The sequence below is a fragment of the Desarmillaria tabescens genome, assembly GCF_030435595.1.
Source record: "Desarmillaria tabescens strain CCBAS 213 chromosome Unknown EV420scaffold_2, whole genome shotgun sequence".
Lineage (NCBI taxonomy): Eukaryota > Fungi > Basidiomycota > Agaricomycetes > Agaricales > Physalacriaceae > Desarmillaria > Desarmillaria tabescens.
Window position 1 is genome coordinate 1,685,957 of NW_026848301.1, and position 21,980 is coordinate 1,707,936.

General features: G+C 48.6%; 11 protein-coding genes across 11 annotated transcripts; 4 read left to right on the forward strand and 7 right to left on the reverse strand.

The window, feature by feature from the left end:
- Nucleotides 1–737: 737 nt before the first annotated feature.
- EV420DRAFT_461329 (uncharacterized protein) lies at nucleotides 738–1,780 on the reverse strand. The gene is made up of 6 exons (XM_060482224.1): nucleotides 1,512–1,780; nucleotides 1,403–1,456; nucleotides 1,290–1,350; nucleotides 1,145–1,236; nucleotides 901–1,089; nucleotides 738–813 (listed from the first exon to the last, which is right to left on the reverse strand). The coding sequence occupies exons 1-5, from the start codon at nucleotides 1,555–1,557 to the stop codon at nucleotides 953–955; spliced, it is 390 nt and encodes a 129-aa protein (XP_060338657.1). The 5' UTR covers nucleotides 1,558–1,780; the 3' UTR covers nucleotides 738–813; nucleotides 901–952.
- EV420DRAFT_461316 (uncharacterized protein) lies at nucleotides 1,752–3,035 on the reverse strand. Its single transcript, XM_060482223.1, has 10 exons — nucleotides 2,913–3,035; nucleotides 2,838–2,858; nucleotides 2,732–2,788; nucleotides 2,617–2,677; nucleotides 2,506–2,570; nucleotides 2,437–2,455; nucleotides 2,316–2,383; nucleotides 2,113–2,268; nucleotides 2,045–2,054; nucleotides 1,752–1,991 (listed from the first exon to the last, which is right to left on the reverse strand). Exons 1-10 carry the CDS (start codon nucleotides 2,950–2,952, stop codon nucleotides 1,784–1,786), a joined length of 705 nt encoding a protein of 234 aa, XP_060338658.1. The 5' UTR covers nucleotides 2,953–3,035; the 3' UTR covers nucleotides 1,752–1,783.
- Nucleotides 3,036–3,165: 130 nt separating this feature from the next.
- On the reverse strand, nucleotides 3,166–4,352 carry EV420DRAFT_1474058 (uncharacterized protein; the record flags this gene model as incomplete). Its single annotated transcript, XM_060469187.1, has 3 exons — nucleotides 3,166–3,563; nucleotides 3,933–4,057; nucleotides 4,309–4,352. 3 exons carry the CDS (start codon nucleotides 4,350–4,352, stop codon nucleotides 3,166–3,168), a joined length of 567 nt encoding a protein of 188 aa, XP_060338659.1.
- A 518-nt stretch (nucleotides 4,353–4,870) lies between these two features.
- EV420DRAFT_1259983 (uncharacterized protein) lies at nucleotides 4,871–7,821 on the reverse strand (the record flags this gene model as incomplete). The annotated part of the gene is made up of 14 exons (XM_060466983.1): nucleotides 4,871–4,981; nucleotides 5,032–5,097; nucleotides 5,152–5,410; nucleotides 5,474–5,558; nucleotides 5,613–5,829; nucleotides 5,881–5,945; nucleotides 5,993–6,131; nucleotides 6,186–6,351; nucleotides 6,402–6,506; nucleotides 6,615–6,896; nucleotides 6,961–7,008; nucleotides 7,064–7,155; nucleotides 7,285–7,436; nucleotides 7,497–7,821. The coding sequence occupies 14 exons, from the start codon at nucleotides 7,819–7,821 to the stop codon at nucleotides 4,871–4,873; spliced, it is 2,112 nt and encodes a 703-aa protein (XP_060338660.1).
- A 390-nt stretch (nucleotides 7,822–8,211) lies between these two features.
- On the forward strand, nucleotides 8,212–9,134 carry EV420DRAFT_462697 (uncharacterized protein). The gene is made up of 4 exons (XM_060482228.1): nucleotides 8,212–8,504; nucleotides 8,557–8,703; nucleotides 8,763–8,841; nucleotides 8,897–9,134. Exons 1-4 carry the CDS (start codon nucleotides 8,449–8,451, stop codon nucleotides 9,041–9,043), a joined length of 429 nt encoding a protein of 142 aa, XP_060338661.1. The 5' UTR covers nucleotides 8,212–8,448; the 3' UTR covers nucleotides 9,044–9,134.
- A 147-nt stretch (nucleotides 9,135–9,281) lies between these two features.
- On the forward strand, nucleotides 9,282–12,119 carry EV420DRAFT_462560 (Metallo-dependent phosphatase-like protein). The gene is made up of 16 exons (XM_060482227.1): nucleotides 9,282–9,520; nucleotides 9,574–9,724; nucleotides 9,805–9,869; nucleotides 9,921–9,939; nucleotides 10,000–10,121; nucleotides 10,176–10,193; nucleotides 10,261–10,265; nucleotides 10,325–10,422; nucleotides 10,479–10,612; nucleotides 10,669–10,769; nucleotides 10,823–10,835; nucleotides 10,894–10,934; nucleotides 10,991–11,053; nucleotides 11,109–11,126; nucleotides 11,183–11,611; nucleotides 11,669–12,119. The coding sequence occupies exons 1-16, from the start codon at nucleotides 9,427–9,429 to the stop codon at nucleotides 11,981–11,983; spliced, it is 1,686 nt and encodes a 561-aa protein (XP_060338662.1). The 5' UTR covers nucleotides 9,282–9,426; the 3' UTR covers nucleotides 11,984–12,119.
- Nucleotides 12,106–15,728, forward strand: EV420DRAFT_1504214 (uncharacterized protein). The gene is made up of 8 exons (XM_060471222.1): nucleotides 12,106–12,710; nucleotides 12,765–13,123; nucleotides 13,177–13,370; nucleotides 13,430–14,148; nucleotides 14,204–14,381; nucleotides 14,433–14,806; nucleotides 14,863–14,918; nucleotides 14,969–15,728. Exons 1-8 carry the CDS (start codon nucleotides 12,477–12,479, stop codon nucleotides 15,447–15,449), a joined length of 2,595 nt encoding a protein of 864 aa, XP_060338663.1. The 5' UTR covers nucleotides 12,106–12,476; the 3' UTR covers nucleotides 15,450–15,728.
- Nucleotides 15,729–17,581, reverse strand: EV420DRAFT_1504216 (uncharacterized protein). The gene is made up of 5 exons (XM_060471223.1): nucleotides 17,315–17,581; nucleotides 17,090–17,263; nucleotides 16,967–17,037; nucleotides 16,720–16,914; nucleotides 15,729–16,667 (listed from the first exon to the last, which is right to left on the reverse strand). The coding sequence occupies exons 1-5, from the start codon at nucleotides 17,528–17,530 to the stop codon at nucleotides 15,800–15,802; spliced, it is 1,524 nt and encodes a 507-aa protein (XP_060338664.1). The 5' UTR covers nucleotides 17,531–17,581; the 3' UTR covers nucleotides 15,729–15,799.
- On the reverse strand, nucleotides 17,582–18,493 carry EV420DRAFT_1504217 (putative RNA-binding protein L7Ae). Its single transcript, XM_060471224.1, has 4 exons — nucleotides 18,298–18,493; nucleotides 18,120–18,243; nucleotides 17,998–18,067; nucleotides 17,582–17,938 (listed from the first exon to the last, which is right to left on the reverse strand). The coding sequence occupies exons 1-4, from the start codon at nucleotides 18,400–18,402 to the stop codon at nucleotides 17,659–17,661; spliced, it is 579 nt and encodes a 192-aa protein (XP_060338665.1). The 5' UTR covers nucleotides 18,403–18,493; the 3' UTR covers nucleotides 17,582–17,658.
- EV420DRAFT_462763 (Clavaminate synthase-like protein) lies at nucleotides 18,489–19,932 on the reverse strand. The gene is made up of 7 exons (XM_060482231.1): nucleotides 19,909–19,932; nucleotides 19,611–19,858; nucleotides 19,439–19,553; nucleotides 19,233–19,389; nucleotides 19,119–19,184; nucleotides 18,983–19,066; nucleotides 18,489–18,925 (listed from the first exon to the last, which is right to left on the reverse strand). The coding sequence occupies exons 2-7, from the start codon at nucleotides 19,649–19,651 to the stop codon at nucleotides 18,552–18,554; spliced, it is 837 nt and encodes a 278-aa protein (XP_060338666.1). The 5' UTR covers nucleotides 19,652–19,858; nucleotides 19,909–19,932; the 3' UTR covers nucleotides 18,489–18,551.
- EV420DRAFT_1616996 (uncharacterized protein) lies at nucleotides 19,764–21,973 on the forward strand (the record flags this gene model as incomplete). Its single annotated transcript, XM_060475187.1, has 7 exons — nucleotides 19,764–19,777; nucleotides 20,178–20,440; nucleotides 20,495–20,677; nucleotides 20,727–20,887; nucleotides 20,948–21,153; nucleotides 21,269–21,367; nucleotides 21,430–21,973. The coding sequence occupies 7 exons, from the start codon at nucleotides 19,764–19,766 to the stop codon at nucleotides 21,971–21,973; spliced, it is 1,470 nt and encodes a 489-aa protein (XP_060338667.1).
- Between the last annotated feature and the right edge of the window lie 7 nt (nucleotides 21,974–21,980).

The window sequence follows — 21,980 nt, forward strand, 5'->3', positions numbered from 1 at the left end:
CCAGTGGGTACTAGACCATTTACTGCGCCTCTGGCGTCTTTTCTTTCAGCCGTAGTCAGTGGTGGCGACATGGTTCGTATGTTCTTACTTGTTCCCCATGGTTTCGTTACCGAGTAGATCCCAGCGACCAGCTGGGGGTTCGTGGGGTTTCACTCCTGTCGAATGATGACAACAGGGTGGGTTAACTAAATGTTCATATCACAACATTCATCATGAAGACGGACTCCACCATTCAAAGCCAGGAAGCTTCAAGCTTCGAATTTCATTAACGTTGATAGGAGTCTATTTGCAAGTTGCAGGATACAATGTTTCAATCGGCAACCTCTTTGCGATGCACGCTATCTGTCCGTCTCAAGATTTGTATGTAAGAAATATCCACTTCTACGAGCAGGATGTCACTTCGTTCCCATGCCTTTGCCAGCAATTTGGCAAAGAAGTTCCGGCATACCTTTCGGTAGTTTTGGAACTGGGGACATTTCGCTCGGTATTCAATAGCTCCAATCTGTCGGATTGAACACTCGAATATCCACTTCGCACGTTCCTGCTGAAACACCAGCGCTTCGTCAATGAGGCCGCGGATTGGATATTTGCTGTGCCCCCTCTGTCCATTGAGGATTCTAAAAATGGCTCATCGGACTATCTTTACATGGCCATTTCGGACGGCGCGGAGACAGCCCATTAAGTGTTCTTCTTGTTCCACCGCTTCACGCGTTCTTCAGGTGTGTATAATCGAGCATTGCCAAGTGGTTCGCTGATTTCCTGATAAGCACTCCTTCCTAAGCATTCTGATTCGATAAACATCTTCTCCATTATCTGTCAACAACAACGACAGTAAGGACCCCTTTCCTGTGGCGCGCCCCGTCTACAACAGTACGACGCGAAAAGGAATAGGACAGGTACCATGCCTTGATAATCCTAAAAGAATGACCATTCCTCTACAACGCAATAAATGTCATCGGCTGAGCATGGGTAGGGCAGAGCACCACCGGATGAATCCAGCTTCCCGATGGCTCGACGTCGATCCCATTGTTCCCGCTCGTCCTGGACTCACGCTACCATGTGTGAATGCCCTCCAAGCCAAGAGCGCAGCTAAAAAGTGTTGTGGCAATCCGAATCATTCCACAAAACGGAGAAAAACACTTACCGACCCAGAACAGCCCAAACCCAGCAATCAGAACCATCTCTTCTTGTGTCTGCGTCAAAAGTTGACCTTCGCGTCGATGATGGAGCATCACCCTATGCATGATCCCGTAAGTCCAGGTGTCGGACAGCGGTGAACATCTACCCACAGTAACATCAAAGACACTATAGCCATCATGGCAACCGACGTCTGCGTCAAATGGAAGGCATCTATGTCATGTCGGGATGAACGGTCGTTGAGACAGGTCGCCTTGAAACGCACGAAGAGAAGACAGCAGTTTGGTTATCGCCCAGCCCACTGCAAGCGTTGCAACCACTGATACAGATAAGTCAGTGATAGATGATGTCCCTCTAGTACTGGGATAACTCACATGCACTGGTAGACCTAACAGGGTTCTCACGAAACAAGGATGGCATTGGAATGAAGAATAAAGATCGCAGAAGGTACCCTCGACTGATGGTTCAAGTTCAGTGCGCTTGTATTTCACGCTTACAATCACGAGGGAAAGGCATGATCAACATGAGGACGGACATGTGTTCCATTTTAAACGTAAGTAGAACGGCTTTTACAATGTTCTAAAATGATATGACGTGAGATAACCGAAACGGCAACCTCGTGTTCGTAAAGAAATTTTGTCCAAAATCATTGAGTATGGATGGCAGAGCCGAAGGGGACTTGAGTGATTGTGGGAGGTTGGCCATTAACACCAGGCTGGATGACAATCGAGTTTCCGGTCTGTTGGGTGATGCCAGTACCTGCCTGCATGGGGACGCCGTAGGGGACATAACCCCCGACAGGGTAATGAGGCATGCCCGGAGAGGTGTTGTAATAGCCAGGCCATTCTCCGAACCTATTTCAATTGGTTAAATACGAGCGACCCAGAAGAACGAGCGCAAAACCGACCATCCGAGTTCTAGAAGAACGAGGTCAGACGTTGACGCAACTCATATTAGATGCGGGTATAAACGCACCTTTTATGGGTTCCCTCCAGATATCGTATCGACCCAATTTTTGTGCTTGAGTCACCAGAGCAAGAAGAATGATGAACGAGATTGCAAGGAGCACAAAGTTCATCCAAGAGAAAGCTTCGATGACTTTCATTTCGTAACAGTATGATTGGGCGCTCACTGAGAGAATATGGGCAGGTGCACTTCAGTCGATGAACAATACTTACTGTCTCCCTTGGTCGTTGCAACTCTCTGCCCGGAGAGAGAATCGCACTGATAAGTGCCGATTATGTCGCTGACGGTGATACGATCAGAAGGGGAAACACGGCACAGTAGTTAATATCTTACTTCGACCAGGAGCCCATGGCTATAAACGTCATCACACACGTTCTCGCAATATGTATAGGGAAGGCTCACCAAGCCACAGAGCCGCCAAGATGAACAGCACCACCGCTTCAGTTCTTGCTTGGGCCCATTGCAGCCTAGGAAAGTTGAGAAACCCACCAATCGGTATATGAGAACACTCACGTTATCATAAACGCAAATATGGTCAGAGATGGAATGATCAAGCCAAAAATCGTAAAGTCCCCTTGCGTGGGTGCCATCAGCGCCACAGCAGAAGAAGCACAAGTCGACGACTTACTGTGCAAATTTGGGAGAAATACGCTGGCAAGGTGCGCGGCAAGCCCAAGCACCGTGCCTGGGTCATAGTGAGTCCCGGAATCCTTCCAAGGCGACAAATGACAGACCTGAAATGAGAAATACGGAGACTGGGGGCCGATCAGTTTAAGATCGAAGAGCATATCAGAAAATTCGGCACGCACCATAAAGCGCCAACCGCCAATTTATGAACCGGACAGTCATGTTAGTCGTGAGTTGTCAGTAAAAGGTATCGCAAGCAGATGGTGGGAAAGAAGGATGAGAAAACAGCCTCGTGAATGTTCGCGTCCGACATTTTTGTGATCACGCACGTGATGGGTAGATTTCCAATTCCAACTCCAACAATAAAAACGTGCCGTGGTTCAATCGTAAGTATATATTATTTATTCGTAACAAGTACATGACCCTAAATCTACACTACCGGTTTGCAACTCGTGGACCTGCCGCTATCCGATTCGGATTTCGCATCACCCCGCTCTCAATGTCATTTGTCGACGTACTTCCTGAAGCCTGTCGCCCATGAGACCTTGACGACGGATACCGTTCTGCGTAAGGTCCCCCTCTTCTTGACTGTGAATGTCCTCTTGACCGTGATGACCGATGACGCTGTTTGGACGGTACCGGCGGTGCGGTCAGTGGCGCGACAGTCACCTCGCGGGTCTGGGCCTGCTGCGTCGGAAGGATGCTCCTCTGACTCTGGCTCCGGGTTTGTTGCTTCTTCCCGTAGTCATTGAACCAAGCGCAAGACGTTACGGGACCATGCCACATGTGTTCGTCGCCTTTACGGTGTCTTCGCACGGCTAAGAACAAAAGTCCTATGCAAGAAACGAGGACTAAGATCCCCAGGGTGAGAATTTCCTATGGGCCGAGAGTCGGATGGAACGTACAAAGGACGGCATTAATCAATGCAAATGCGTTTAATACCCGATACATCGCTTGATATTGGTCGGTGTGGACTACAATACCCCATCAATTCAGGGAACAAGGGTCAGAAAATTTTGTTACTCACAGCTTGCGAGCGAGTCGTCTAGGACAGCAGTGGATGTTTCGGAAGCAAAACACTGGACATCTGCAGCCTGCGAATCTGACGTTGCCAAATATACACCAAGCACTATCGTTATACATTTAGTTCACGACTGGAGTAAAAAGTGGGTCAAATTGAATCGCACCTAGCCACAACACACCCGCGAGACCCAAACATCCGAGCTCAATCCTGGTTGATATGGGATTCCGCTCCCGCAGGAAGAAACTGAATCCAAGCCTAACGTTGAGGGAAAATGGTTGAGAAATGAACGCAGCAATTAAAGATCTGCGAGGCGTACAGTGCGATGATGATGAGCAGGCTAGCAGAGCAGACAAATATAGCGAAGGGTACAAAACGAGCTGAAATGAAGCTCAGCACACCGTGAAGAGCAGAAGATTTATTAGATGCTCACTGAGATCGGAGGATGCTAGGACAGCCTCGAAATGGGCAGCCATCGCCAAACAAATGATGGTGCAAACGAATGCGGCGACTGTGCAACATGTGAATAGGTTTCCCGGTGAAATGAGAGCAAGCACCTACGGTAAATGCATGTCCGGACGGTGTTGAAGAGGGTTGGCATGTTGGATCTGCGGGAGGAAGACAAGACAAGATGAGATGAAGTAAAATGGTGTAACACTGTATTATATATCTGCTCACCTCATGATTCACTGTTGGCTGTTGGCTAGTCTTGAGTTGAACACGAGGCTAACGTGAACTAGAGAGCCAGTAGGAAAGGACCGTTGGCACCTGGAAGGATTTTCGTTGTGGAAAGAACGTCAGATTAGAGTTGCAAGGAGGAGATTAAGAAGTAAAGGGACCTGTGCTCACCGACTACAGTAGCTGCTGGTGTTGGTTCACTGGCAACCCCGATTTCGTAGTAACTCCGTAAACCGGATGCACAGTCGGCAAGAAATCAAATTTTTATCTTATCGGGATCAGCCTCGAGGCGAGGCGAAATTTTGCACAGCCACGATGTACTAGTACTATGATCGGGTGTACCTGCTTTTGCTCCCGACTTTGTATTTGATACAGTTTGATAACTACAGCCATACAACAACACCGTATTCTACTCTACAATTTAATCCGAATTGCAAAATATCAGGCGATTTCACTGCGCAAGGCCACACCTACATCTGCGAAGAACTCGAGGCATTCGGGATTGGACAACGTTGCTGGGTTCACACTTGATAAAGGGGCACCGTTTATTATCTGGATGATCGCTCAGCCACGCAAACACGGGAATCAACGTGATGCTTTACCTTCTTAATCAACACCTCTACACGTTTCCCATTCAACGTGTACGGAACTTGTGGTACTTGTATGATCTAAAACCGCATGTAATGAGCATTGTTCCGGCACATTGAATCCTTTCAAGTTACCTTTGCTGGAACATGCCTAGGACTCCGTCTCTTGCGTATCTCAGCCTTGATCTTTTGCTCCAAACTAGTTTCAGACAAGACGTGACCGTCAGGCAGCTTGACGAAGAGGACAACTCGTTCATCTGTACCCCCTTCAATTAATTGGCCAACAGCAAGACAGTCGACAACCCCAGGTTCCGGGGCATCATCGTTGAGAGGAAAACAGAGATCGATCACGTCATAGATTTCTGCAGAACCGAAGCGAATACCTCCTGGATTACTGTCGCGCGCAGCATGGGATCAGCTGATGAACAGAGGTGAGGTGGCGCACAGTGCGACTCACAGAACACCATCGGAACGACCCAACATAACCACGCCTCCGCCATTGCCAGACTGCGAGCTCGTTATACATATGTGATCGCCGTGATCTGTTTCCGTGTCTAGGATAAAAAGCCTCCGAACGGAAGTAGAAGATAGCTTACACCAAACACCATCGAATTCTGAAAAATATGCCTGCTTATATCGATCTTTCGCAGTTGAAACTGCTTCATCAGTCCCGAATCCAGGTAAGGGCCAGAAACCGACAGGCATGCATGGGAAAGGCTTCAGGCAGACCAACTCTCCGGTATCACCGGGTGCTGTAACAGTGCCGCGCGGAGTGAAGCTTTCGATGGCCATGCCTAGCATCCTACACTGAATCTGGCTTCTCATAGATTCAGCCTAGCTCAGAGTTCAGATAGAACAGAGCACAAACCCACGATACACAGGCAAAGCATCACACATTCCCGCGAACAATGAACAGATATCAGTTCCACCTGGTTTTCATTAGACACACCTGACAAGTCTTGTGATTCCCACCCACCAGTTATTGAGCCCAGCAGAACGGTAGGATGAATGTGTTGATAAACATAATCGAACAGCGGGGCAGAGAGCGGAGAACCTGTGGAATAAATGTGTCGAAGCGTAGTTAGAGCGTGGTTTTCGCGAGGTTTGTACTTTCTCTGTGAATGCACAAAAGTGAGATTCGGTCAGGAAACGAATGGTCGATCTCGCACAGAAAGCTGGTCGATGTACTTTGCGCTGGTTCCAAAAATTGTTATGCCGAGATCGTCCACAAGCTGCCACAGAAGGGATGGGTCCCGCAACGGACTACCATCGTACAGCACAAGCGTGCAGCCCAGGCTTAAGCCGCCGACCAGAAAGTTCCACATCATCCATCCGCTAAGGAACAAGGTAAGGAGCGGACGGGTCGTATACAAGTGGGCACTAACGTTGTGGTGTAATAAAAGAAGACGTCATCGGGTTGAAGACCGCCGCATATGACAAGTTCTTTCTTTGCCTGTAAGAGCATTCCGCCGGCGCGATGTACTATGGGCCTGTTGTGTATCAGATAAAGGAAGCAGATCCATAACGCCGCTTACTTCGGCCGTCCTAATGATCAAGCGTCAGATAACTCCACACCCAAGAAAAGGAAGTTCTTCTACATACCTGTGGTTCCTGAGCTAAACAATATCCACAACGGATCATTGAAGGAACCGCGGCGCCAGAGTATCTCGCCAGATTCTGAGCGACCCAGTTTGCTGTGCTGACCTTGTACGAGAAATTCATTCCAGGAAATGTATTCATTTGGTACCGACACGGGTTCCTTGTTGCGGAGATTCGTTTCCAAGAGGATGACCTTGAACTCCGTTCTATCGCACACTTTAGATAATCCTTGTACTAGAGCTGATGCTTTGGTTAGATGATCATGGACCTTTCCGTTGTAGCTGTACAGGATGGGAACGCGTGTTATTTTTAGCCGCATTCCACAATATATCAAAAGAAACTGACACGACAGCATCAACGGTGAAAATGAATTTTGGCTGGACTTGCTCAAATCTAGTGTTCAGATTAGGGAGAGCAGGCGCGTGAGGAACTCAACTCGACTACATACCGCTCTAACACCCCATCAGGTCCGAAATCTGCTGCTGCGCTGACAAAAATTCCTCCCACCGCTGTAGTAGCTAAACAGACGATTACATTCTCCTAAGAAATGCGGAGATCAGAAGATGATGCCACTGTTAAACCCGAATGCCGGAGTCGGATTCTCCGAGCGTGCATGAACGAAGGAAAAATGACGGACAAGTAGAGACAACGTATGGATAACAGACGTACAATACAATTAGAAGCATAAGAAGCTACTCGGTCTCCCGGTTGGAGTCCGTTGCTCAGGAAAGCGGAGACGAGGTCAGCGACGGCGGTGTAGAGTTGCGAGTAAGTGATACGTTGCAACTCTGGACTAGATGATTGATTTGTGATGGGTTCGGCTGCCAAGACTCTCGTCAGATGGACGAACAAGCCACTAAATTAAAGCACGTTGGACGCACTGGCTTGGATCATGGCGACCTTGTCTGAGCGACATTGAAGCATATTCTCGGCCCAATTAATTTTGGAGTCCGAGAACCAAAGAGGATTATCGGAAGGCTTGGCTTGTGGATCGACAACGTGATTTCCCTTGTCGCCAATAACGAGAGTTGCGTCCCATACGAGAGACCAGAATGCAACCAAGTTGGCCGTCGACCAAGTGTAGAGATCATGATAAGAAGCGAGTGATAGACCGAATTTAGCATTGACGGTGGCAAGGAAACGAAACGTCGCAGACGACTCGGGATTGGTCGGACAATACAAGGGTTGTTCATCATCATTATCCATGGTGGGCGGCGGTGCGATAGAGGACGAGAGATTAATAACCATCACGGTAGCATGCAGACGGTTCTTGGCAAGGCGATTAATGGGTAAAGCGAATCCGAGCTGCCGAGGTGGAAGAGACGATGGTGAGCTGCCAAGCAAGAAGAATGGTCAGATAGAGTGTACGAAGAAGCCAGGATATTAGGGATTTAATTGCTATAAAAGGAGATCAGTTTAGGAGATACCCAGCGATGTGAGAGACAAACCCAGCGAAACAAAGAGTAATTTCTCAAGAATAATTAATGGTGGGTCCTAACGGTGTCCCGAGCTGGCGTACCAAGTTCTTCCGTGATAACTGATGATCTACGCGAGAAACATAAGGAGAATCACGATTGTGTGACTGTCACGTCCTCGCACGTTTGAATATTAATCCACAGATCGCGGCAAAAAATGAGTCAAAATTGGACCAAACTTTTCGCTGTTATAGTACCTTGCCCCGAGTCATCTAGGTCTGCTTCTCACTCTCACGTTCTCTGCTGTAATTAGCGCCGCACATAAATATCCCATCGCACCCGGCTCTCTCTTTATAAACAGCCCTCTTCTTTGTTCCTGCTTGACTCAACACCACCACCACCACTGCCGCCACTGCCCATGGATAGATTCCTCGCTCCTCATTCACCTGAAGCCCTTGCCCACGGCTATCTCACGTACGTCTCTCTCCCTTGCAGGGTCGTAACGTTTGCTCACAGTTCTAATTAGCGAGCTTGGCTCGCCCTGGGACGCCGACCTCTCGCTGGATGAAGCCCTCGTCGCTGGATGTGCGGCATATCAGGCTCTAGACCGCTACCTCGGTGGCGCCGACATATTCATTCTCCCGCGTTCCAAGACAGAGCTCGATAGCATTCTGTGGGTCTAGTTGCTTTTCAGCGCCTCGGTCGGCCAGCTCATCATACTTCGGGATCCAGGCGCAGATACTCATATGATGCTATCCACAACACCATCGCCAAAAGCCGTTCTACCCTGCAACCCGGAGGCTATAGCAGGGTATGATAATCACAACTCGCTCGCTTACAATTCCTGACACTGACGCGTATTTCAGGTCTGCAACCTCGCTGAACGATCCATTCGTGACGTCCTAAACACCGGCAACAACGCTGACATCTTGTTGGCCCTTCATGCGCCCCATTCTGCAACCAGGATAGTCGATCGCGATGAACGTTCGCCGCGGTCGATAAAGACCAAGTGATTGGCTCTTCGTCTTTGCACTATTTATTCCTGGTTATCGCTGTGCCCTGGTTATGTTATCGTCGTCATTCGAATCCGCATCGCTCTGTATTCCATTATCCCCTGGTTTATAACACCGCTTTGTACTAGTTAACGTGTAACTATAGATATGTTTGCCGTAATTGACTCGTTCTTAGGGGCCTCTATTTCCCAATGCAGCGACGCGTTACTACGGCAATTTCCGGTCCAATGACTCCACGCGTAGTCCGCAAACGTGCGAGCAAAAGCCGTGACCATGTACCGTCGACTGTGTGTTCCGTTTTAGTCGTGCTCAACGGCTCCACTGCTGCCTCTTCCTCCTGACGATTGAATGAACCGTTACTCTCTCTGCCAGCAACTTCCATCATGTTCGCCCTCAACGTTCTCCTAGTCCTTACTCTTGCCTTGGCCGAAGTTTTCTCTGCTCCGACCCAAACTCCTTTTCAAGTTCCTGCGACTAGTGTGTACTTTCATGCTCCTTCCGAGATATGAACTAACTCAGGACTTGTCAAGAACCGCGGCAGCTTCACGGACGCTTCCTCCAGATCACAGATATTCACCCTGATCCATACTACAAAGCCCACAAATCTCAATCCAAAGCATGTCATAGGAACAAACCGAAGAAGAAGAAAAACAGATCTAACTATTATGGAACACCATATTCGTAAGTTTATTGCACCATCTATCTTGATTCATCTCGCCGACACATGTGGGCGGTGCCAGCGACTGTGATTCGCCCTTCAGGTTAACCAACTTCACACTCGACTTCCTTGACAAACACTGGGCGTCAGACATTGACTTCGTTGTTTGTGAGTAGGCATGTGGCCTTTATACTTCTTCGCTAAACTCAATGTGTACAGGGACGGGCGACAACGCAAGGTGAAACTTTTATATCGCTTGTGCCCTTTGCCGTGTGCTCATCATCGACGCCACTAAAAGGCACGACAATGACCGTAAACTTCCCCGAACTCCGAGTGAGATATACGATCTCAACAGCGTGATCGCCAAACGGATGGAGGAAATATTTTCGAGCCGGGGTATACCAGTCATTCCTAGCCTAGGTAGGTACCTTGGGGTTTTACTTTGACAGTGCTCTAAACGTCAGAATCTATAAGGTAACAACGATGTTTGGCGTGAGTCTTTACTAGTTCGATATCAGCACGGCATTTACGCTGCTCTAACTGGTGATGCTATGTGTAGCACATGTACGAGCTGTCTTACCATCATGTATACGCGTTGCATCACTCACCCTATCCAATATCAGAATATCCTGACTCCTGGTGAATGTCGATCCATGGCCACCGCATTTTTCAACTCAAACATCGTCATAGGTCCTAACAGCATTACGAATCAATATTCTTCGTGCGTAGTTTTCTTTGCCATCAGCACCCGAGTGAAACAATTTGGCCGCCTTCTAGGATATGGAAGCCATTCATACCGTTCCCTTACCACCAAGTATTTCAACGAGGTGCATACTATTCGGTTGAGGTGGTGCCAAACGCCTTAGCGGTCATTAGCTTGAACACCATGTACTTTTACGATTCTAACAAAGGTACTTTGTCATGTTCTGACCGTTTAACATACCGTCTAAAGTCTTTTTTTAAATAGCCGTTGGTGGGTGCCTCACGAAAGAACCTGATGATCCCGGGAATTTGCAGTTCGATTGGCTGGAAGTTCAATTGAAGCTGTACCGTGCTCGAAATATGCAGGCAGGTATCTCTATGATGTCAATGGCGTTAATCTAACTTGATTGATTCGCAAGGTTTGGTTGACGGGTGCGGTTGCTCCATCATGCACTAATAAGCAATAGCTCATCCTCCTGTTTGCATCCAGGACACGTCCCACCATCTTCGGGCAACTTCTTTCCGGAATGTGTGAGGAGTCTTTGTAAACGTCCCCTCGATGTTGAGATGCTGATGTTTCACGATAGTATGTCCGCTACGTTGATCTCTCCTTACGGTTTCAGGACACGATCCTTGGCCACCTCTACGGAGTATGTTGAACTTGTCGTTGAGGATTGGCGCACTGACTTTGATTTCTTTTTCAAGCATATGAACGCGGATCACGTACGGATTTCGAATTATATTACGCTTGGAAGCTTATATGCTGAGCATTGCTCTAGTTCTTCTTCGTTGAAGCTATCGACCTAGAATTTGATCTTGATCGAGACTCCAGGGCGATCTCGTTACAAAATGGTGATCTATGCGACGCTCTGTTGGAGGACTTTTCGGCGCTTCCAAAACCGTCCCGGACCGACCTCGACAATTATGGGGTCATCAATGTTTCGCCGCCCGTTGTCCCGAATCCGTATCTGCCGACATTTCGGATTTTTTCTTATAACGTTACGGGATTTGATGCCTCGGCCGTAGGAGTGCTCAAGAAGGATCGGAAGCACAGTCATCATCGTGGAGAGCACGGGAACAAGGACGAGTTATGCAAGGAAGAGCCCTATCGAAGCAGCTGGAAATGCCAGCTCAACTCGACCTGGCATTCTGATCCTGATTCGCCATCGAGGCGTAACCAATTGTGGAGTCCGCTGGGCTACGCGCAGGTGAAACACGCAGTTATGTTGACGTTTTGGGCGATAATTAATGATTATAATCGCCAGTATTATATTCCGGATCTTGCGGACGGGAACAAAACACATAAGCCACATTTCAAACTAGAATACACGACCTATTCTCCATTAGATCTGCATCCCGCGACGACGGAAGAAGACGGGGAGTTTGTTTATCCAATCCCACTTGGAAATTTGCCCAAATCGCTGCGAAAGGGGCCGGTCGAGAAGAGCGAGTACACACCATATGGAATGCGGGACTTGACTATAGGGTCGTGGGTGGAATTGGCACGGCGATTGGCCAACGGGAAAGAGAACAAGTTACGAAAGCGGTTCCGGGAATTTATGTATATCGGAGGGGAATAGCGGTAGACGGATGGCAGTGATACAATGATGTTTGAGGGCATGATATTGGATGATTTGAGATTCATGAACCTGACTAGAAATGATGGGAAAGATCGTGGGACAAATTCGAAGAATATAAGGAAGGAGGTGGCAGTCTTCGGTCACCAAGACGGTCTCCTTGCCAACGCCTGCTGCTACGCCTGCAGATTGCCAGTGATCAAGATCGTAACCACCACCCACATCCTCGAGCAGACCGTATTCCATTAACATCGGGAGCCTTTTCCTGGAGCCTTGCGCTGCCTTGATTTCTTATATTTTATCTTCGGGTCCAGGTTTTCGTCGAGCGTCCTTCGAGGATTTTTTCCGCACGCGAGCCTTCGACTTACTTACTATATACTCTATTTCACTCTCCTTCATCTCGGCTGGTCCGCTTTCATTATTCGCTCTTTGACTATTTGCCAGAGCCTCCAGCACCTCACCGTCAACAGCGACCAGCTCATCGACTGCCCCAACGATGGCCGCAGTCAACATGCAGATGATGTCGACAAACATGCCCCTCGACTTTCTCCCGATCCACTCTCATTCCAGGTCCAATTCCGTGTCTTCGTCGTCGACTCATTCTTCCAGTTCTCGCCCACAGTCTTCTCAAGGTGGCTTATCACGAATGCAGGCAGGGATGCCGCCATCGACAGAAGACTTGTACCGTGCTACGTACCAGCTCGGTCACCCGGGACTGCCCACTGACCCCGTATGTTTTCTTCTTCCTTCCTTACCACCATGCTCATCTTTTTCGGCTGACCAGTCTCCTCCTAATCACAATATAACTAATCCTGCCCTCAAAAACCATCTTCGTCCCAGCCACATCCGTGCTCGTGCTGCCGCCTCTCCCTACCCCCGCGATACCGACAGCGTTCACTCTTCGTCCAGCGAAACAGACGATATCGCCATGTTCTTGGGCAATTCGGCTCCAGACTACCCAACCATGTACGGTGGCCCACCTCATACCATGGCTCCTAACCAGGACGCCCTTCACGCTGCCGGCGCCTTTGGTCGCATGACGCTCAACAATGATCAGGCCCTGGAAAAGCTCGCCGCCAACGTGAGAGCGGCCACAACCACGAGTGCTTCGGACAGGGCCAAGCAGATTTTTGTACAAGCATGGTGAGTATATGCGTTCTGATACACGACTTCCGGCCCTTACTCGCTTACGATAGGCTCACTGCGAACTACGCTCCTTATCCCGATGGCAATGTGCCGCGTCAAGGCCTTTATTTCTCGTACCGTCGGGTCTGTGACCAGTACGGGATTCCTCACATCAACACGGCTACTCTGGGCAAGGCTATTCGCCTTTGTTTTCCCACAATCAAAACAAGGCGCCTCGGCGTCAGAGGGAATAGCAAATACCATTGTAAGCCACAGAACAACATCTCTGATGGTACACATGTCTCATCACGGTTTTGATGACAGATTGTGGTATTCGTCCCGCGACCTCGGCCGAAGCCGAATGGCTCCAGGATTATATTCACAAGTCCAACAATCACGCTGGACAGCCTTCCGTCAATGCCGCTCGTTTGGCTAATGAACAAGCGGAAACTGCCAACAGAAGTGAAGAGCGCTCTGACGATGACGACGACGACGATTCTGAAGGTGTCAATTCTGCCTTGGGCTCCAAACGCAATTCGCTCGCTCTCTCCGGCGATGTCAAGGGGACCGTTTTTCCGCAAGATATGAGCGACAAAACACCGACTGCCGCGACTCTTCTCTCGCAAGTGCAAGCGAACCAGCGTCCACCTGGTACCTTCCCTCCTCAGGCGTCCATTCGCCGGCACCCGGGAGCAGACAGTGGGTTGCCTGTTCAGTCTCAATCACCTCCATCAGGCAATTCGGTGCCGTACCTTGCATCCCAGCCACCTTCATCTGTTCGTCAGTTCCCACACTTCCCTAGCATTGAGGATGCAGTGGGTGCCAACTCTACATCCCCACACGGCATCGCAGCGCGTGAAGTATGGGGTTGGTTTCAGGACCATCTTGATTCACTCTTGGAAAGCGTCAAGATGTTCAGGTTCGATTCTTTTGAGATGCACTTGCGCAGCTTCTGGTCCAACTTGAGTGGTAATCATCGGGAGGTTGTTCATGCCCCGGCTATAGCGGGTCTGATGGCCAAAGCAGATGCTATCGTTTACGATGTACGTTTCAGCAGGTATCATCTGTCTCTTCAGTGATTCATTGAGCCCTTTACAGGAAATGCTGGAAATTTTACGACTTCAGATGTTGTCGCCTATTCCGTCAGCGTCGCTTGCAAATCTTCGTCAGTTCGCTAACAAGATGGAAAAGATCTTGTTGGTTGCTCTGGATAACTACGGTAACACCTTCGTTGAGCCTAAAGTTGAACTAGGTGCTCGATTTGGCCACCTTGTTTGTAGGTTGCTTCAGATTTGCGCACGATGTCTTTGACTTATCGAAAACACAGTGCGATTCCTTGACATATACCAAGTTACCCAAGCACTAAACACGGTTCTCACCAACCAGAAACAGCTTACGGAGATGCGTCGTTCTTGGCAAAAAGTCGACTTTGAGTCTGTTCGAAACCAATCGGCACTAGTCTGCAATTGTCGTCATGAAGACCTTGTTCAATTACTGGAGGTAGAGTTTGTTGCGCTGATGGATAATCTTACCAAAACTGCGGAACCCGTGAGAGAAGTCATGTCTTGGGCAGACAAGTGCTGCGATAGACTGATGGGTGGTAGCCGGGCTATGCACGGTGGTGAGGAGAGGGGAACTATGAGCTCACGAAGTGTTCTCATTCGCTGGGGTTATGTTACGAGCCAGGTTATGCGAGATCTGGTAAGTAGGGGATAATTTTTGGCCGATTTTAAAGCGCTGATAAGTGTCTTTCCTAGACTATCCGAAGCGATCCAGCGTTCGGTGCTTTCCAAATTCTGAAACTATTCTTGGAGTAAGTTGTATCGTTATTCTTCAAACCCAGAGAACTGACGCCACTTTCAGTGATTGGATTGCAGTCAACGTTCTTCGAAGCGTTGCGCTGTCTACCAACTCCGTTGCGGCTTCCGTGGAGCCTGTTATGCAACAGCAATTCTTTTCCTTGTCACCCATGGCTGGCCAGGAGAATTTCAACTCCATGGACGTTCGCCCCCAAAGTCTTATGACTCCTACTACGTCGAGCATGCTCGCGGCCCTTCAAAACGACACATTCTCTGCAGGTTCGCTTGACCCATCGTCTACAGCGTTCAACTCTGACGGTTATGGGTCCTTGTCGTATATGGACACTTCTAACACACAAGAAGATTCCATACCGACGGTCCATTCTACTGGTCTTCCATTTTCTGATTTCTCCAACTCGGGGAATGCATTTGATGTTTCCAGCTTCACACCTCAAGACATGGGTATGCATTCGTCTGCTACCCCGTCCAGTGAGCCTGAGGCGGAGACTGTCGAGCCCGTCAAAACGGAGTCGCAGGGAGTATAGACATTTTGCATTTCGTTTGTTTTCTAGCTTTGGGCCGTTGTGGTTGTGATACTCTACTAATACCATACCAATCTTGCTTATGCTTGCACAACTGACTTTCTTTTCTCCGTCGAAGTACTTGTATTATCTTTTTCTTCTTTTGATGCCGTACCTACTCGTCGAACCACGCTCCTTAATAACCTTGTAAAGGATTCTCGGATTTGTTATCGATATATATCATATATAAAGCTGTCCGGCTGTATCCCTTGCTCAATTTATTCCGTCTACACAACATAGAAGACTTAAATGAGATAGGTTTCGATTACTATGTTGAGAAGATATATCCGCAGGGTAACTAATCATCCAACTCATCACGAATCTGACTCCTTGACCTCCTGCACAGCATCAATCCTTGCCTCTGTAACGTCGCTAGGGGCTGCTGCTGATGAAGTCGTCGATGCAGGTTCATCTTGTTCTCCAACACTAGGAGTGGCGACCGGTGTTTCAACAACCTCCTTCGCGCTTAGACGTTTAATCTCGGCCTCCGCTTTGGCGATGTTCTCGGCTGTGACACGGGCTTGGTTTACCTCGAACCACGCCTTCTTAGTCTGCAAGTCCGAGATGACACGAGTTACATCTGCGGCAGAGTCTGGAGGGGGAATGGAGAGAGATAAGAGTGCAGAGAGCCTGGGCAAGTCGATATTGAGTTCACCAGATGTAGGTTCTGGTGTGCTAGCCGGTTTGGGAGCGTGCTTCTTTCCCTTTCCCTTGCCCTTGGCCACAAAGTAGCTGTCCTCGTCCTCGCCCTTCTTCTTCCGGACAACTGCGCCCTCAGGTGCCGCCTCGACCTTCCTGAGCTCCAGCTTGGGCACACCAGCTACCTCAACCTTCTCAGCAGGTACGCTGTTAAGCTTAGCCGGGCCAGTGTTCTTGCCTGAGAGGTAATCGATAAGAGTCTGGCAGTCTTCGATCTGGGCCTGGTATGCGGGAATCTCTGCCTCTTCCCGCAGACGCTGTGCCGCCTCTCTCCGCTTCTCCGCCTCTTCAGCGGCGCGTTGAGCCCGAGCCTTCTCAGCACGCCTCGCCCGGTCCTCATTGACTTTAGTCCAATACCGGTCGTTGGCTTCGCGGAACTTTTGTGCCGAGTCGCGCTTCTCGTTGAAGAGTGCATTGATCTCAGCTTGGAGGCCATCCCGTTCTTCAAACAACTTGGCACGGCCGGCATAGGCCTCGTCTCCCCTCCCGCTTCAACTCGTCGAGCTCGGCTTTGATGGCGTCGAAACGGTCGGACGTGGCTTTGAATTCAGGATCGTCGAGTTGTTTGCGGAGCTCGTCGACAGAATGACGGTCAGCCTCGATGGATTCCTGAATGGCCTGGAAGCTCTCTACGGTGCGTCTGTTCCGTTTGCATGTACTGATTTCCTGGACGGCCCGTTTTTCATCCGCAAGCTTCATGTTACCGGATTCGACTTGTTTTTCCAATGTTCTATTTACGGATAGTTAGTTACATACCGATGGAGGAGAAGAAATTGACGCACCTGATCCGAGCATCAACCTCGTCAACATTTTTGAACGGAATCTTTGATTGTGCAGCCTGAAGGTCCTTAATCTGAGAGAACGTGTGAGGCATAAGGATATGTTAGTCGAATATAATGGCAAACCTTTTTCTGTATGCTATCCTGGTGAGCTTTAAGCTGATCCAGGATCTTTCCTCTCGAGGCCTTGTTACTGGACTGTTGACTACGAATACCATCAAGTTCACTGCGCAATTGATTCCGCCGCTCGTTGCCAGTGCCGCCCTTGGTCGTGAGTGAGATTTTGTCCCGTACGGCGGACTAAGGTAATGAGTATCGATGGACAGAGTTCCTAGCTGAAGCACGACGTACCAGCTTTACTTGGAGAGCATCTATTTCGCCCTTTATTCTGTCCTGTTCAGCCTCATACGCCTTCTTGTCCGGTTTACCTGTCGATGGCGCATGGGAAGAAGCCTCCGACGTGTCCTTTTTCTGCACTGATGGTGCCGTTCCATTTGTAGCGGGCTCCTTCTTTGCCTTTGCAGCGCCGTTAGCAGTGGAAGAGGACTTTGCCTTTGCAGATGCCATGACAGAACGGAAAGGGTATTAGGGGTGACAAGGAAGATGGTGGTCGGAAAATGCAACGTAGAAAAAAGATCGTGCGAATTCCTGCTTGCCGATCACAAGGCACACCAAGCTACTACCCTAAAGAAATATCAAAATACAATCTGGGTATCCAGCTTTTCCACCTCGGAATAACATTCCTTGTACAAGTCATGAAATTCTTCATCCTTCTCGTCTTTCGTGCCCTCCTTCAGCTTTCTTTTTTGGTGTGGACATATCATCACACAGCTCGTCGGCCGTTTCGTCGAGCTAAAGTGACCCAGTTCCTCCTTTGACGACACGAAAATATAAGGTATCTTCGCCTCCTCACTCAAAACGGGTAGATGGGAAACAATGTCAATAGGGCTGATGTCGGCAGCTATAATCAGTAGGCTGGCACGAAAGAAAAATTATGAGCAAAACCGTGACAGAAAGAATTCATTGACACATACCCTTTTTCTCCTTTCTTAATTCCTTTAACCACCTCCTTCACACCTCTCTTCACTAGCCGAGACTTTGACGCTATACCAAGCATGTTATTAAAGACCAATCAAAGCTTGAGACGAGAACATACCCTTCTTCACCGTTTTCTGTAACTTCTTCAAAAGCTTCTTCTGGGCAAGCGGGTTGGCCAGCGGCGACAAATCTTCGACCGGAATGAGAACTTCAGCCTTTTCTTTCTTGTGCTTCTTCGGCGACTACAAGCCGTTCTATAGTCAGTGGGATTCCGTACTATTCAACTGGCTCACAACCTTGGTGGTCTCTTCTGCATCCGCCATTTCTACGTCTTCTGTGGGAGGCTCGACCTTGCTCTCCCTACGCTTCTTGTCTTTCTTTTCTGATTTATCACCAGCCATGACTAGAACGAAAACGAGAGGACGGCGGTGTCGCGAAGTTGGGCGAAAATGGTGAAAATCTGACTGTCACAAAGCGTGACTGACCGGTATTTCGGCCCGTAACACCGAGCAGCCACAATGGTTTTTTTTTTCCCAAGTCAGCATTATTATTAGTTATTATCCTCTACTTCTCCAGTCTCTAGTTTAGCTTCGTTGTCTTCCAAGGCAGGGGCATCGACTCCCCGAAGAAAAGTAAGAAGCACCCACGTCATGCCTCGCATTTCTATGTCATACCACCAATTCAATGCAATGGTAATCTCATCCGATTGACGAACGTAATGCCACCATCCTGCCGGTAGATAAAGCGTTTCGCCTGCCTTCAACGCGATGTTAATGGGATGCGCTTCATCAGGGAGAGCACCTGGAAGATTCGGGTCGCCAACAGAAGACCAGCGGATGGGAGGAGTTGATGGCGGTGACGGCTCGATACATAACTCAACTGAAGGTGAGGGTCGTACATATTGAGCATGAGGGTATGTACGTTCTGGAATGTGAAATTAGCCAATGGCTTTATCTGACTTTCCGTTTGTGACGCCCATACCTTGGAGACACCAACCCTCGCTGGGAGGGAGAAGAGTAAAGTATTTCACTCCCCGGACGACAGTGTATATATTCTCATAAGGATCTAAGAATATGCTTTAATCTGAGATGTTCACTATGAAGAGTAAATTACCGACCACAATGAATGCTTGTTGTGCTCTTGCTATCCCCGATCCAGAGGTTGACTGCATCCGGATGTTTGTCTAAAATGCAGCGTTAGTAACCCGCCGCCAAAATGATTTAAGGCGTACTCAATGATTCACTGCACCAAGGAACATCGCTGGGAATATCTGGACGCAGGACGTCGAACTCTGAGAAATCATTTTCTGCATCGTCGGCGAAATATGTTGCAGAGTAGACATTGCCGTTCTGGGACTGAAGATAGTAAGCCTGGGAGATCCCCACGGACTGTCTCATAGTGAGCAATGCATAGAGGGATAAACTTGAAAAATGCTACCTCGGTCATGTCGTCGTCGAGCTTCGATAAGAGGTCCCTCATGGTCATTGATTCGACGTGAGGCTCAACAAAGTAGGATGTGCCGTCTGAGCCCACCGTGACGGCATCAGCCAGCCTACGAGTAGCTACATAGGTTTGAGATAGTATCATTTCAACGCATCAGTACACGAACCCATTCGGCGTTACAGAGACAGAGACAGGCCGGTCTGTCATCTTGTCACAGAGATATTTGTTGCTCCATCGATCCTTGGTGGCAGGTATATGAAATCCTGAAGACAGGGTTCAACTGCGCTGAACCTCAAAGTGTTTGGATGCAGGCGCTACCATGAATGACCACAGGTCGAGAGATGTGTACTATTCTGGAGAACTCAAGTGGTGTAGGAGGCTTGTTGAGAATGTCGATATGCGAGCCATTCAAATCTAACAAATCAAAAACATGGAGCGATGACTGTAGTATCGACAGGACTCACCATGGTACTCTCTAGAAAACCACTTGAGGGATTCCATAGTATTAGAGGACATGATGGTTCTTGTAAAACAAATTATTAGCCGATCAAATGCACGTGTTTAAAGATCAGCTCTAACTTCAACTTGCACAATCCTGTCTGTCGTAAGTAGATCGTTCCTGGTCTAGTACGAATATTTTAGTCGCGATAAAAATGGCGCTGCTTCGGTGAGCCTCTCTAATCTTGAAGCTCTTGCTTTCCCTCGATCCTAATGTCGTTCGCCTTAACTACAGAATAGCACCTTTTAGACATCTACTATCCCATCTGCGCTTTCTGATGACTATACGCTCTCAAGAAGGAATCTACCGAGGACTAATCCTGTTTCGTTTATCTCCATCGGTTCCGGCGATTAGGCCGAATGAAAGACCTACAGACAAGGAAAACCTGAAAGCCATGTACAAGCAGATATATGTCATGGAATCGACTTGTCCCCATCTCGGTGCCGACATGTCCCATGCTGATATAGAAGAATATGACTCAGGAGTCGTGGCAGTATGTCCCTGGCACAGGAAAGTATACAGAAAGATCTCTTTGCTCCTTGTGAACTAAGCAAAAATCCTTCATAGGTATGATTTTAATCTTGAAACCGGAAAAAGTGAAACTGGACTCCATACTTGCACATATGATGTCAAAGTAGACGTTAATCCCTTGGATGGACTTGACACAGTATACGTCGAAACTCCGAAAGTTGGAACAAACTGGCGGCTAGTCGAACTAAGACCCGTTTCTGAAGGTATCTTTTATACACTTTAGACCCAAGGTCTCTGCTCACCCTCTTTCAGAATTTGCAGATCCTCCGCCTCTGAAGGACGCTACGTCTCTACCTGTCAGAACGTCGACTGTCGAATCCGTAGAAGAGCCAATTGTACCTACGACAAATGCGCCCACTACACTAATGCAATGGGCTGTGCTTATCCTCAACACATCGAATCCAACTTTGAAGGTACGTGACGCACATTTCCCATCACCTAAGATGTTTGTTAACACATGTGTCCTGCTTAAGGTTCAACGAACTCGTCACGCAGTCCACCTTTTCCGGACAGGAAAATTAACTTCCATCGGACACAAATCACCTAACGCACCTCGTCCTCCTGATACACCGCTGCGTGAAGCCCAGTATGAAAGAAACACCGTAGAACCTGTAAAAATGAAGAATCGGAAAAGTAGAGCTGTCATGCTGCATGCCCTCGCGAATATTGAACAGTGGGCGTAAGTCTTGAACTTTTTGTTACATTCGTGTGGCATCTCACGAGTTTTCCACAGCATAGACCTTGCGTAAGTGAGCAGGTTCAACGCTTTGAGAGCTGTACTGAACGTCATGCAGGTGGGATATCATGGCCAGGTTCGGACCAATGCATCCTGATCTTCCTCCCGCTTTCTTTTCTGATTTTACAAAAATGGCGCTGGATGAATCCAAGCATTTGTCAGTCTCTTCACTCTTTTTCTTTCACACGTTACTTACGTTCCAATAAAATATACCTGTAGCACGCTGCTGACGTCTCGGCTAGCTGCTACTTCCCCGACGACGCCTTATGGCAGCCTGCCTGTCCATGCAGCTCTGTGGGAGTCCGCAACCATCACTGCCAACTCATTCCGTGCCCGGCTTGCTATCATTCACCTCGTACACGAAGCCAGAGGCCTCGACGTGAATCCCGGTACAATTGAACGTTTCAGGAAAGCCGGAGATGACGAAAGTGTCAAAGCTATGGAAGTCATTCACGCCGACGAGGTCACCCATGTGACTGCGGGCCATAGATGGTTTACATGGATCTGCGAAAACGACGGCAACGTCGATCCCATAAAAACTTTTAGAGAAGAAGTACGGAAAGGCTGGCGGGGAGACATCAAAGGTCCATTTAATGCTGACGATAGAGAGAAGGCAGGGTTGAGCAGGGAATTTTATGAGAACTTGCGAGGGGAGATGGATAATCAACCCAGTCGCAAACCCATTGCTCCCGAAAGTGTTGAAGGGATGACGGATAGTTTGGCAGCGGTACATGTTCAGTACGATTCTTCGAATAAAAAATAAAAGAACT